We start from the raw sequence: 13,577 nt of genomic DNA on the forward strand, positions 1-13,577 counted from the left end.
TTAAGTTACGGTTACTACAGTAACTGTCACTTCAGTTACGGTTACTACAGTAACGGTTGCCATAGTAAGTTACGGTTACTACAATTACGGTTACTACAGTAACTGTTACTTCAGTTACGGTTGCCATAGTAAGTTACGGTTACTACAATTACGGTTACTACAGTTACGGTTACTACAATTACGGTTACTACAGTAACTGTTACTTCAGTTATACGGTTACTACAGTAACGGTTGCCATAGTGAGTTATGGTTACTACAGTTACGGTTACTACAGAAACTGTTACTTCAAAATTTCAAATTAGTAAGCCGATTTACTCCATGAATTAGTAGTTTTCTACTAAAAAAAAAAGAGTCAGAACTGTTACTAATTCAATTGGTAAACGAATCCGCACTTTTTCATTAGTAGAAAAACAACTAATTCAGATTTAGAGAGTAAACTTTAAAATTAACTAACAATTGATAAAATTATTTACTAATTATACACCGTTCGATACAATTTTTGACCCACAAAAAAAAATTTAACATTTTCGGAAACTAGGACCCAAAAAAAATACCCGTATCTGACCGTTTTGCTATAGATCAAGTCGTTTGTGGTTTTTAAGGGTGAAAACAACCCCTAAATGAAAAGTGACAAGATATCTTTTAAAAATTATTAATATTTTATAAAACTTGTTATCTTGGGGTTTTCGGAGTTGCACTGATTATTAATCTGATGTCATATTTTAAAAATTCAAAATGGCGGATCCAATATAGCGATCAAATTTTTTAAAAAGTTATTAATTTTTTATTTTATATCCGCCATTTTGAATTTTGAAAATTTAACATCAGATTCGTCATTATAGCGAGCCAAAAAACCCCTAAATACTAAGGTTAAAAAAAAATTTAATAACTTTTTTAAATTTTGACCGCCATATTGAATCCGCCATTTTGAATTTTGAAAATCTGACATTAGATTAATAATCAGTGACCCAGAAAACCCTTTTTTTGGATCCTAGTTTCCAAAAATGTTAAATTTTTTTGTGGGTCAAAAAAAAGTTGAATTTTGTCGGACACGGTGTTATTAGTAAAATATTACTATTTGATTTAGTAACATTTTTTTGTCTAAAGTTTTAGTGAAAAATGACTAAAAATTGTAACTATTTTTATTAAAATATTAATATCTAGTAATATTATATTTTTTAACTAAAGTTTTAGTGTAAAAATAATTAATATAAATATTCATTCATTTTTAGTAAATAATTATTCGATTTAGTAATATTTATTTTTTTTTTTACATTTAGTGTAAAAATTGGTAAATTTTTTAAAATAATTATAAATGAAATTATTTTATTAATTATTAATTATTTATTTATGCAAATAAATATTTATTTGTATCAAATAATTATTATTTGAGTCAATTTGTTTCAAGTACAGATAAATTATTGATTTAAATATATACAGTTTATTTAATTCGAATAAAAATTATTTGGTTCAACTAAATATATTTATTTGATATAATATAGTCAAATGATCGAGTATTTTAATTAAATAAATTTTTTTAGTGTATGATTTCTTTTTTTTTTAAGTAAAAAAAAAAAATTATGAACATTTAGCGAAAGAAAAAGATGGGATTCTATTTATGCGTTATAAACTGAACATTATGATATCAAATGACTACATCAAATCCAACTGCCTATAAAAATGTTTTACGTTTAAATGTTAGTTTTTTTTTATGCTGGTGTGGTTGTAGTAAACATGAAATATGAAATACATGTGTTTATTATTAGTTTGTAACAACTTTTTTACTTAGTAAAATTTTAATGAACTTTTAAACTTTCACTTAAAATATATATATATATTTTTTAATTGATTATAAACTAGGAGATAAATCGATGATATTTTTCTGTACGAAGTTTTCTTGTTAAAATTATCTATATAATAAAAAAACAATCAGATATATATATATATTAATATCAAATAAATATTTACTTGAACCAAATAATTTTTATTTGATTTAAATAAATTGTATTTAAATCAATAATTTGTGTATTTGAAACATATATATTATCTCAAATAATAATAATATACACATAAATATATTTATTTTGTATATTTTATATATAAATATATTGTAAACATTTTTTGCTTCTCTCTATTAAATTATTTTTTCTGTCGCACGTTTCCAACATATTTAAAATATCGATTTATTGAACAAAAAATAAATATATAAAGATACAGTTTTGCTGCTTTAATGTTTTCTAGGAAAAACGCAGAAATGAATATCGATTTCTTGATAAAAACACGAACCATATATACACAAAAGAGTATTGCATGTACCGCGCGCGCACTCCATCCGTCGGAACATATATAATATAAAATATTATACATATTACAAAACTAAATGTATATTATAAATTATATTCAAATTTTGCATTGATAGATAAATTTTAAATTACTCAAAAAAAAATTAAATAAATATTTTTTTTTCTCAAATTGGAGAAAAAATAGAAAGATTATTATTAAATAAGATTCAAAAGAAGATATCCGAAAAAAAATTCTGCAATTAAAAAAAGGGATATTTTAAAATATTTTATATACTAAAATTCAGTATGTGATATTCTTAAAGAATATGCGACGGGTCCCGAAGAATATGGGACCGTAGAAGCAAACGAATTATATAGGTTTTACTATACGATGGTTTTATTTCGATTAAAAATTTCTTTTCGTTTCTAAAACATAAAAATCAGTTTTTATTTAGATATATAATAAGGAATTAAACATAATTGATTTGAATTAAGAATTAATCCTCTTTGTGTATTATTTTCAATTTCAAAATTTCAAAATATAATAATTTTTTGCTTCTAAAGGTGATCCCTTTCATTATTCTTAAAATGAGAATATATATACTGAATTTATAGGTATAAAATATATTTTTAATTTCAGTTTACGAATTTTTTTGTGAAGAAAAAAATTAATCTTCAACAGAAAATTATAAGGCATTAAAATAAGCTACAACGCATATTATTTTAATCGAATTTTGCTTATTTTAATATACCAAAATGGATTAAAATAATTTGCAGCTTATTTTAATGTCTTTTAATTTTCTGTGTTAAGATTAAAATTTAGTCAAATACTGTAAATCAAATTATGGTTTATTCAAATAAAACTATTTATTTATTTTTGAAAAATAAATTTACTTTTTCAAAGTAATAATAAATTTGAATAAACCAAACTTTTGTTTAACGCAATATGTTGATTTAACCAAAATTATATTTGTTGTTTCAAACAAATTTTTCTTTGAGTGATTCTATATATAGAAAATTTAGTCGCACTATATACTATATACGCAAAAGGAAATGAACTTATTTTGAAAACATGAATTGTGACACAATATTATCAATATTTACTTCTTGGAGGAGTATATATAAATGGATTTTCATATATATATACATATATATTTGCAAATGTCTGCGCGAACTATTTTGAAAGTGCAATATACATATATACCGAAGCGGGTCGATCTATGGCAGTGCCACGTTCCGGTTGGACGTTTTCATACTTTTATTATCGTCGTCGAGCTTGGATTTTTCGAATATTCCATCAACGTACGGAAGTCGTATATTACCAACCGAGAATGTACGCGTCGAAGCGCTGAGCGTGCTTCGCATGCTACCGATTACTTTTTTTACCCCCCCCCCCCCCTTCATCGTTTCCTTTACTATATACACATTCGCTATCCCTTTTCAACCCTTGTAAGGGATTTTTTTTACAGTATAGAAAGAAGAGTAGTGTGTATATATATATATATATAGTAGTAGAGAAACAAGTAAGAGGGACACATTGTCCCTCTTACCCCTTTTTCTTTGGTTTCCTCCTACAACGAACATCATCCCCTTTCTTTTTTTTCTTCCCATCCCTCTTTCGTCATCGTATCTTGACTTTAGTGCCGGATCAACGCGCCGATAATTGTGGAGAGTCTTCGCCAATTCCACCGAGGTGAAACGTACCCTATACGTGATTACCCATTTAAGAGGTAGGAAGATTGGCTATTTAAGCGCATTGACTCTGTGTGTGTGTGTGTGTGTGTGTGTGTGTGTGTGTGTGTCTCGTAGAAAAGAAATCAGTTTCTTTCGTTTTATTTTCAGGGGTAATTGCGACGATGTTTCCATTTTCCGAACAAGTTTAATTATTTGTATATATAAAAAAAGTACTACGATTGATATGGTAATAGGTACCATACCAACCGTTACCACAATAACGGATACTACAGTAAAGGTTGCCATAGTAAGTAACGGTTACTACAGTAACTGTTACTGCAGTTACGGTTACCACAGTAACTTTTACTTCAGTTACGGTTACAACAGTAACTGTTACTACAGTTACGGTTACTACAGTAACGGTTACCAAAGTTAGTTACTGTTTCTACAGTAACTGTTACTTCAGTTACGGTTACTGCAATAACGGTTGCCATAGCAAGTAACGGTTACTGCAGTAACTGTTACTTTAGTTAGGGTTAATACATTAACGGTTGCCATAGTAAGTTACGGTTATTACAGTAACGGGTGCCATAGTAAGTAACGGTTACTACATAGTTACGCTTACTGCAGTTACGGTTACTACAGTTACGGTTACTGCAGTATCTGTTACTTCAGTAACTGTTACTTCAGTTACGGTTACTACAGTAACTGTTACTTCTGTTACGGTTACTACAGTAACTGTTACTTCAGTTACGGTTACTACAGTAACTGTTACTTCAGTTACGGTTACTACAGATACTGTTACTTCAGTTACGGTTACTACAGTAACGGTTACCAAAGTTAGTTACTGTTTCAACAGTAACTGTTACTTCAGTTATGATTACTGCAGTTACGGTTACTACAGTAACTGTTACTTCAGTTACGGTTACAGTTACGCTTACTGCAGTTACGGTTACTACAGTAACTGTTACTTCAGTTACGGTTACTACATAGTTACGCTTACTGCAGTTACGGTTACTACAGTAACTGTTACTTCAGTTACGGTTACTACAGAAACTGTTACTTCAGTTACGGTTACTACAGTAACGGTTACCAAAGTTAGTTACTGTTTCTACAGTAACTGTTACTTCAGTTATGGTTACTGCAGTTACGGTTACTACAGTAACTGTTACTTCAGTTAAGGTTACTACAGTAACTGTTACTTCAGTTACGGTTACTACAGAAACTGTTACTTCAGTTACGGTTACTACAGTAACGGTTACCAAAGTTAGTTACTGTTTCTGCAGTAACTGTTACTTCAGTTATGGTTACTGCAGTTACGGTTACTACAGTAACTGTTACTTCAGTTAAGGTTACTACAGTAACTGTTACTTCAGTTACGGTTACTACAGATACTGTTACTTCAGTTACGGTTACTACAGTAACGGTTACCAAAGTTAGTTACTGTTTCTACAGTAACTGTTACTTCAGTTATGGTTACTGCAGTTACGGTTACTACAGTTACGGTTACTACAGTTACGCTTACTACAGTAGTGGTTGCCATAGTAAGTAACGGTTACTACAGTTACCGTTACTATAGTTACGGTTACTACAGTTACGGTTACTAAGTAACTGTTACTTCAGTTACGGTCACTACAGTAACGGTTGCCATAGTAAGTAACGGTTACTACAGTTGCGCTTACTACAGTTACGGTTACCACAGTTACGGTTACTACAGTAACAGTAACCACAGTTACCACAGTAACGGTTTTCATAAAAATAGATGCTACAGTAACGCCTATACCAAAGTAATTACAGCAATAGTTACTACAATAGCGCAAGTTACCACAGTAAGTAACAGTTACCGCAGTAACGAATGTTACAGTAACGGTTACTTTCTTAGCGGTTACCATAGTAACTATTACTTTTCCAACGGTTACTGTAGCAACCGTTACCATTTCCATAGCAACTGCTACCATGACAAGTGTTACCATAACCGTTTTTTTTTTTTTGCTTAGCAACCGTTGCTAAGAATTTTTTCCTTAGCAACGGTAATAATTTGATTCAGCTAAATAATCTTTTGGTTGATACAAATAAAATTTTTTTTTTAATAGAAATGTATATTTATTTGGTTGACATATATATAGTATAAAATTTTCAAAGTATTTTCATTTGCATTTTGTTGATGTAAATCACGTATAGTGGAAATGATAGCCTTTAGGTATTCAAAGCGAATGCAAGCTCAAGGAAATTGATGTTGCGAATTTCTTGCAAGAAAAGGGATCAGTACCTTATAGAATATATATAAGGAGGAGTTAAGGGGATAGTAGTAGTTGGCAATATATATATATATATATATAGTATATACATGAAAGAAAGATGTCAGGCGCCATGGCGCCATTATATGGCTTTGGCTTTATGACATCAGAAAAGAGAGGACACACACGATCCTTTTTCTGGATGAAGGGATATATGTGTCCCCAAACGAATGATTAGACTCGCCATTGTTGTTTTTCAAAAAAAATTCTTATCTTTTATCTTTCGGTCACTGAAAAAACGAAACTAAATTTTCTAATATTTTTTTTTTTTTCAGTGTAAAAAAATGCAGTTTTTAAACAAAAATATTTTAAGATTATACTATCCTTTTTTTGGTTTAAATAACGTGATTTTGTAAAACATTGCATATATATATATACTATGAAATAATTCATGTTGTTTTTTTTTTACATTATTTCCCATCGTTTCAAGCGATGGTTAAATATATATATTAAACAAATAATAATAGAGGTGAAAATAATGAAAAATAAAAGAGAGAATGAAGAAATAAAAAAAAAGGAATAAATATATAGAAAAACAAAGAGTATTAAAAAATATTGTTAGAAATTATATATATGAATTTTTTATATATATGATGTAATGTACAATTTTTAAAAAGTTGTATGAAATTTTAGAGTAAATTCTCTGTATATATATATATATATAGACGGAGAACGCAACATTGAGATGTAATGGGAGGTTCGTTAAACATAAGAAAGACATTTCCAAACCCATAAACATAATTTGAATTCTCTTTGTCTCCTTTTATAAAAAATAAGCAGACAGTAATCATGTCCTTAGGGGGTGATAAAATAACAGCCAACATGCAAGGTGGGTGTAATAATATTATATATATATATATTCTCACACTTTTCATATATATATGATATATTCGTTGACACTTCTTTTTTCTTTTAAAACACACACAATGTATTGTTATCTTTTAAAATTCTTTTCATAAAAAAAAATAAAGAAAAATCGCCAAAAAGAAGAAGAAGAAATTTCAAATTTTTTCACTGAAACTAATTAATAATAATCGTTTTTTCGATATGCCAATAAAAATAGAAAAAACTTTTGTTTACCTATAAATATTTTCTTCAACTATTCGCTGTTACAAATAAATTTTTGTTTTCTTAAAAATTATAAATAAAAGAATACATTAGAAAATATAACTGGCGTAATCTAAAATGACAAAATTGTACAAGAAGCGCGATTTTTTTTTTAAAAGCAAAGAAAGTTGAATATATATATATATATATATATATATATCGTTCTTGACACAAAAACCACTTAGAATATATCGCATATATACTATATAGAGCCTCCTGAAAGCTATACTCTCTTATCTTTATCACTATCAGTAAAATTGGAACTGTGTGTGACATTTGAAAATGGAATAGCATGCTTGACTCATTCGAGAGTCGATAACACCATACTATACACCGCAGCATCGATATTTTGGCGCTTTAACTTTTTTTTTTTTTTTTTTTTTTTATCAAATCAACATTTCCTTGTCAGTGTATATAAAGGATATATATTCGAAAGGATCAAGAGAGAGAAAGAGAGAGAGAGAGCCACTCCTATAAAGATATATAATACACGAGAATATCGTGGGCGAATAACATTGGCTCTCATTCTCAACCACTTTCGTAACCCTGAAAATACATATACATATATATACTCTCACAAACTAAGAATTCGAGTATACATGTTTATATCTCCATAAGTGCTGCTTGCATTCCTATACAGTTAACATATATATCCTTAAGGGCATATCGAGGAGAGGATTGGAGCGGCAACAGGATGCAGATAATCCGACTCTGTTTATACCACTTCACTATATATATATATATATATATATATATATATATATATATATATATATATACATATATATAGAGAGAATGATGAAGGAATGAAAGATTCAAGGAGAGTAAAGCAGAGACAAAATCTAAGTTATTTCTCCTCGAAAAAGTGAGAGAGAGAGAGAGAGAGAGACTTAAATATTTTTTTTTTCCTTTTAGAGAAACTCAGCCGGACTTTGCCACTCCTCGTGCGCGCACATAATGACCTTTAAGCACTCGTTATTCTTGCGCGCGCGTTTATAAGAAACCTCTTCGCGAGCCGGAAACGTCACGGATTATAAATTTCTTTGTTATGAACCCGCCCTCTGAATTTCCTCAAGGCGTTTGCCTGTGAATTTTTTTTTTTTTACAAAGTGAAACAAGAAGAAGAAGAGATGGAATCATGTGTTTACAATTATTTTTTAAGCATACACCCCAAAAAACCTCAGGCGTTTATATATTATTTTGCCAATATTACTTTATTTAAACAATAATATGATTAACTAATATGATTATGTAATTAAGGATAGGAATTTCTTTTCTATAATTTGTATACTTTTCTCAAAATATGTTTTCGTAATTGGTATCGTGGTATCTGTAGTGGATTTGTAACAAGAAGGTGTGGGTTTGTTTTCTTCGTGTTATACGAAGAGTTACTATGGTAACCGTTGCTATAGTAACCGCTTCTATATGGTAACCGTTGATATAGCTATTGGTTACTATGGTAACTGCTATACGAAAGTAACCATTTCTATAATAACCATTACTGTATGGTAACCGTTACTATATAGTAACCGATAATTTCTGTGGTAACCGTTATTGTAGTATCCGTCACTGTCGTAACCATTACTATGGTAACTGTAGTTACTGTTACTGTAGTAGTAACCGTAACTGTAGTAACCGTAACTGTAATAACTGTAACTGTAGTAACCGTGACTGAAGTAACTGTTAATGTAGTAGTAACCTTGCTACTTATAGTAACCGTTACTGTAGTAATAGTTACTTTAGTATCCGTTACTGTAGTAGTAACCGTAACTGTAGAAACAGTTACTGCAGTAACCGTTACTGTAGGAACAGTTATGGTAATAACCGTTACTGTAGTAAACGTTACTGTAGGAACAGTTATGGTAATAACCGTTACTGTAGTAACCGTAACTTACTATGGCCACCATTAGTGTAGTAACCGTAACTTACTATGGGAACCGTTACTGTAGTAACCGTAACTGAAGTAACAATTACTGTAGTAACCGTAACTGAAGTAACAATTACTGTAGTAACCGTAACTGAAGTAACAATTACTGTAGTAACCGTAACTGAAGTAACAATTACTGTAGTAACCGTTACTTACTATTGGAACCGTTACTGTAGTAACCGTAACTGAAGTAACAATTACTGTAGTAACTATAACTGTAGTAACCGTGACTGAAGTAACTGTTAATGTAGTAGTAACATTGCTACTTGTAGTAACCGTTACTGTAGTAACAGTTATTATAGCAACCGTTACTGTAATAGTAGCTGTTACTGTAGTATCCGTTACTGTAGTAGTAACCGTAACTGTAGAAACAGTTACTGTAATAACCGTTACTGTAATAGTAGTAGTTACTGTAGTATCCGTTACTGTAGTAGTAACCGTAACTGTAGAAACAGTTACTGTAGGAACAGTGACTGTAGGAACCGTTACTGTAGAAACAGTTACTGTAGGAAAAAAGGTAATTGTATTAGTAACTATAACTGTAGTAACAGTTACTGTAGTAATAGTTACTGTAGTAATAGTTACTGTAGTATCCGTTACTGTAGTAACAGTTACTGTAGTAACAGTTACTGTAGTAACAGTTACTGTAGTAACAGTTACTGGGGTAGTAATCATAACTGTAGTAACCGTTACTATAGCAAATAGTAGTGTGTAGAAACAGCTAGTTACTATATAGTGACCGTTGCGATCCAAAATATTTGTATGGTAAACGTTGCCATCCTAAATTTTATTATAACCGTTGCTATACGATATAGACCACAAACAGATAGACAGACGAATGGATACGAGAGCGCGCAGGCAAATGTATATTCAATAACATTTTAATATAGTTCTGATCTTATTTCGAGTCATTTATTATTGTTAATTTCATTGAGAAATAATACTCTTAATAAGGCATTTAAAGGTATTATTGGTACATTATAAATAGAGATAAAAATAGGACAATAATTTTTAAATGTTACTAATATATATATTTTAGAGATTTAACCAGAAGAAAAATATAAAATGGCACTATAAAAAAAATAAATACGATTCTATTAATTATTATATAGAGGAGTAAAATTATAAATTACTTTAATTTATAAATATTGAAAAGTGTGTCAAAATAGTTACTTTAGTTTGAAAATTTAACAGAGGGGGAGGATTAAACAACTTATAATGGGAGGGTTAAATTTTCCCTCCAAAAAAAAATGAATGATCTCTTATTTGCGTACACGGAGATTAAAAAAAGGAAAAAGTTTCTTTAGAATAAAATTTCTATACTATATATCCTAAACTCAATTTGTCCAAATAGCCCGCGCGTACAACTCTAAACGAGGAATATGTATACCATATCTAATGACTCCTGGATTTTATTACACCTATATGCATATATATACATTCGGCAACGTTAGTATATAAAGCACGCAAGAGGGTTCTCGCATTTTTTTGTTTTTTTTTTTTCACCAGGAAAATTACATTTTCAATCCGTTGGGAACTGGTATATAGTGTCATTAGTGCAAATGTCCTTTCTCTTTCACACACAAATTCGAAATTCACCCCAAAATGAAGAGGCCGAGTAGATAACCATTGCGGATCCCTTTGGAGTTTTCCCTCTGCTCACATATATATATATATATGTATTGCATGTGTGAGAGCTACAATGGCAAAGTGCGGTTTTAACCCTATCCCGCATATATCGAAGTTACCCTCGGAACAATAACTTTGGACTGGGCGCGCGTAGAGGTATGGCCCGTAAAGGGGTCTCTGTATTTAATTTACTGAATAATTGGAATCAAGCTGCCTCATTTGTGTGCTGGCCGGACGAGAGAATGCCATAGTATACATATATATATATATATATATATATATAGGGAAAAGAGAGGAACGAGGGAAGGTGAAGGGAAAATGTTGGGAAACCGCCCTGTGCAATTTCCAACCCTCCTCCTCTCAACCCTCCCCCGGGATTCATGTCGGGAGGTGGGCGCGTACGGATCCTGCGGGAGCCTGATGAGGAGATTTGTGCGCGCTCATAAAACCACCTACCCATCCAGTTTCACCTCTTCCATTTCCCCTACCCCAAAAAGTTGCTCTCTCTCTCGATCTCTTTCTATCTCTCACCCCTTTAGCTCGCGAACGTTACTCCCACCCAACGGGGGTGAATAAAGATGGCCAGATAATAGGACAAGGGTGGGATTACTGAGGCGCTGGATTGGCGAATATATAGAGGGATAGAGAGAGAGAAAGAGAGAGATCCTGGATTAAATAAGTAGAGAGTTTCAGCTGGGATCTCTCCCAGGTTGGTAATACTGCTGTGTGTGTGTGTGTCTCCTCTGCGAGGATGGTACAGGCGTAGATGAACTCATGCGTGTATGAGAATGTATAGGAGACACAAGATATCCAACCAGTTCTATATATAGAGAGAGAGAACGAAGGGGATTGGCGCGGGGTAATGTGACTCGCGCATGCGCACTTTTGTTACAAGGAAATCGATGGCCGCTTGCTTCGCTGCTGCTTTTTTTTCTGCTCCATAGTTTAGGTGTGTGTGTGTATGTCTATCTATGTGTTTGCATTTCCATGTATATGTACATCTATGTGTATGTATGTTTCTAAGTATGTATATATGTATGTATGTAAGTATGTATTTGTGTATATATGTATGTGTTTGTGTGTTTCTCTGACGACAGTGGTGGACTGAGAGAGGGGAATTCAAAGGATCTGGACAAGATGAAGAGGCGCGGTGGGGATGTGATTCCAGCAGATGCAGTAGAAACTGGACCCACCTTTCTCGAGCATTTAAAAAAAAAAAGAAAAAGAAATTGCCATCCTCTTTTTGTATAAAAAAAATTTTCTTATCACTTAAATATATAATTTATAATCTCTTGCAATTTTAGTTACTTTCAATATATGGCTCATTATAATGGAGTATTTTGCTTCTGTAATTAGTAAAAAATAACCTAATTATTAGTTGAGAGTAACTAATTTTCAATGGAAAAATAATTAATAACTCATAAGTAACTAAAAAATAATAATTAATAAGTAACTAATAATACCTAATATATATAACTCATAACTAAAAAATAATAACTCATAAATAACTAACAAATAACTAAAAAATAATAACTCATAAATAACTAACAAATAACTAAAAAATAATAACTCATAAATAACTAACAAATAATAACTCACAAGTAACTATAAGATATAATAACTAATAAGTAACTAATATATAACACATAAGTAACTCATAATAACTAATAAGTAACAATTCATAAGTTAAACTAATAAATAACTAAAAAATAGTGACTCATAAGTAACTAAAAAATAATAACTAATAAGTAACTAATAAATAACTAATCAAACAATAACTAATAAATAAATACAAAAAAATAACTAATCAAACAATAACTAATAAATAAATACAAAAAAATAACTAATAAATAAAAGAAATAATTAAAAATAAAAGGTGGAAATAATAAAAAAATAAATAACGAATAATTAAATTAGTTATACAAGAAATTTTAGTTATTTTAATATAAACAAAAAACGAATTGAACTATGCGCAATTATTTGTACCATAAATTGAGATTTAGAAAGAATATAAATTTTATCCACAATAACACCTCTTCTTATATATATTAGCTTAAAAAAATATCTCGATTGCGAGAAAAACGCGAGCGACACCTATGAGTCGACGATCGAATTAAAAATTATACCCGCCGAAGAAAACTCCAATTTAATTGGTCAATTTAAAAAAAAAAAAAAAAAACCGTTTCACTTTATATTTACTCGCTGACAAAAGTTTAAATTTTCTTTTTCATGAGAATTTTTCTTTTTTTATCATTTCTTTTGTCAACTTTGAAATATATATGTGCTTTTTTTTTATATAAATATACTTTACTTTTTCAATTGTCCCCTTTATTGTGAAAAAAGTAACATATATTCAATCGTTATGAAAAAAATAAGAATTATGACTTTGATGGAATTTTTCCCAAAAAAAAAAAAAAAAAAGAAAGGTTTCCACTCAGTGGAGGGACAATGGGATATGCAAGAGGATTTTTGAAAAGCTACGAGAAACTTGGAGAATTTATATTATATATATATATATATATATATATATATATATAGGAGAATATAATATGAGAAGGGATCATCCAAGATTGCTGCGCGCGGGTAAAAAGGAAGAAATTCATACCGCACTTGGGTGGTCCGGTTTCTTCAACGCTGCGCGCACAGAGTGAAGCTTAGGCT

At 30.3% G+C, this 13,577-nt stretch overlaps 1 protein-coding gene across 1 annotated transcript; it reads right to left on the bottom strand.

The window, feature by feature from the left end:
- Positions 1–8,858: 8,858 nt before the first annotated feature.
- On the bottom strand, positions 8,859–9,962 carry LOC127280938 (uncharacterized). Its single transcript, XM_051304359.1, has 2 exons — positions 9,290–9,962; positions 8,859–9,205 (listed from the first exon to the last, which is right to left on the bottom strand). Exons 1-2 carry the CDS (start codon positions 9,960–9,962, stop codon positions 8,859–8,861), a joined length of 1,020 nt encoding a protein of 339 aa, XP_051160316.1.
- Between the last annotated feature and the right edge of the window lie 3,615 nt (positions 9,963–13,577).

The sequence above is a fragment of the Leptopilina boulardi genome, unplaced genomic scaffold (genome assembly GCF_019393585.1).
Source record: "Leptopilina boulardi isolate dan_hultmark-lab unplaced genomic scaffold, ZJU_Lbou_2.1 LbouV2_258, whole genome shotgun sequence".
Taxonomy (NCBI): Eukaryota; Metazoa; Arthropoda; class Insecta; order Hymenoptera; family Figitidae; genus Leptopilina; species Leptopilina boulardi.

Bases quoted from the DNA above. Each gene is read 5' to 3' on its own strand.
- LOC127280938 (XM_051304359.1), bottom strand. From the start codon at position 9,962: ATGATTACTACCCCAGTAACTGTTACTACAGTAACTGTTACTACAGTA. The intron at 9,206-9,289 runs GTAAGTTACGGT...CTGTTCCTACAG, and splicing joins CTACAGTAACGGTTCCCATA to TAACGTTTACTACAGTAACG.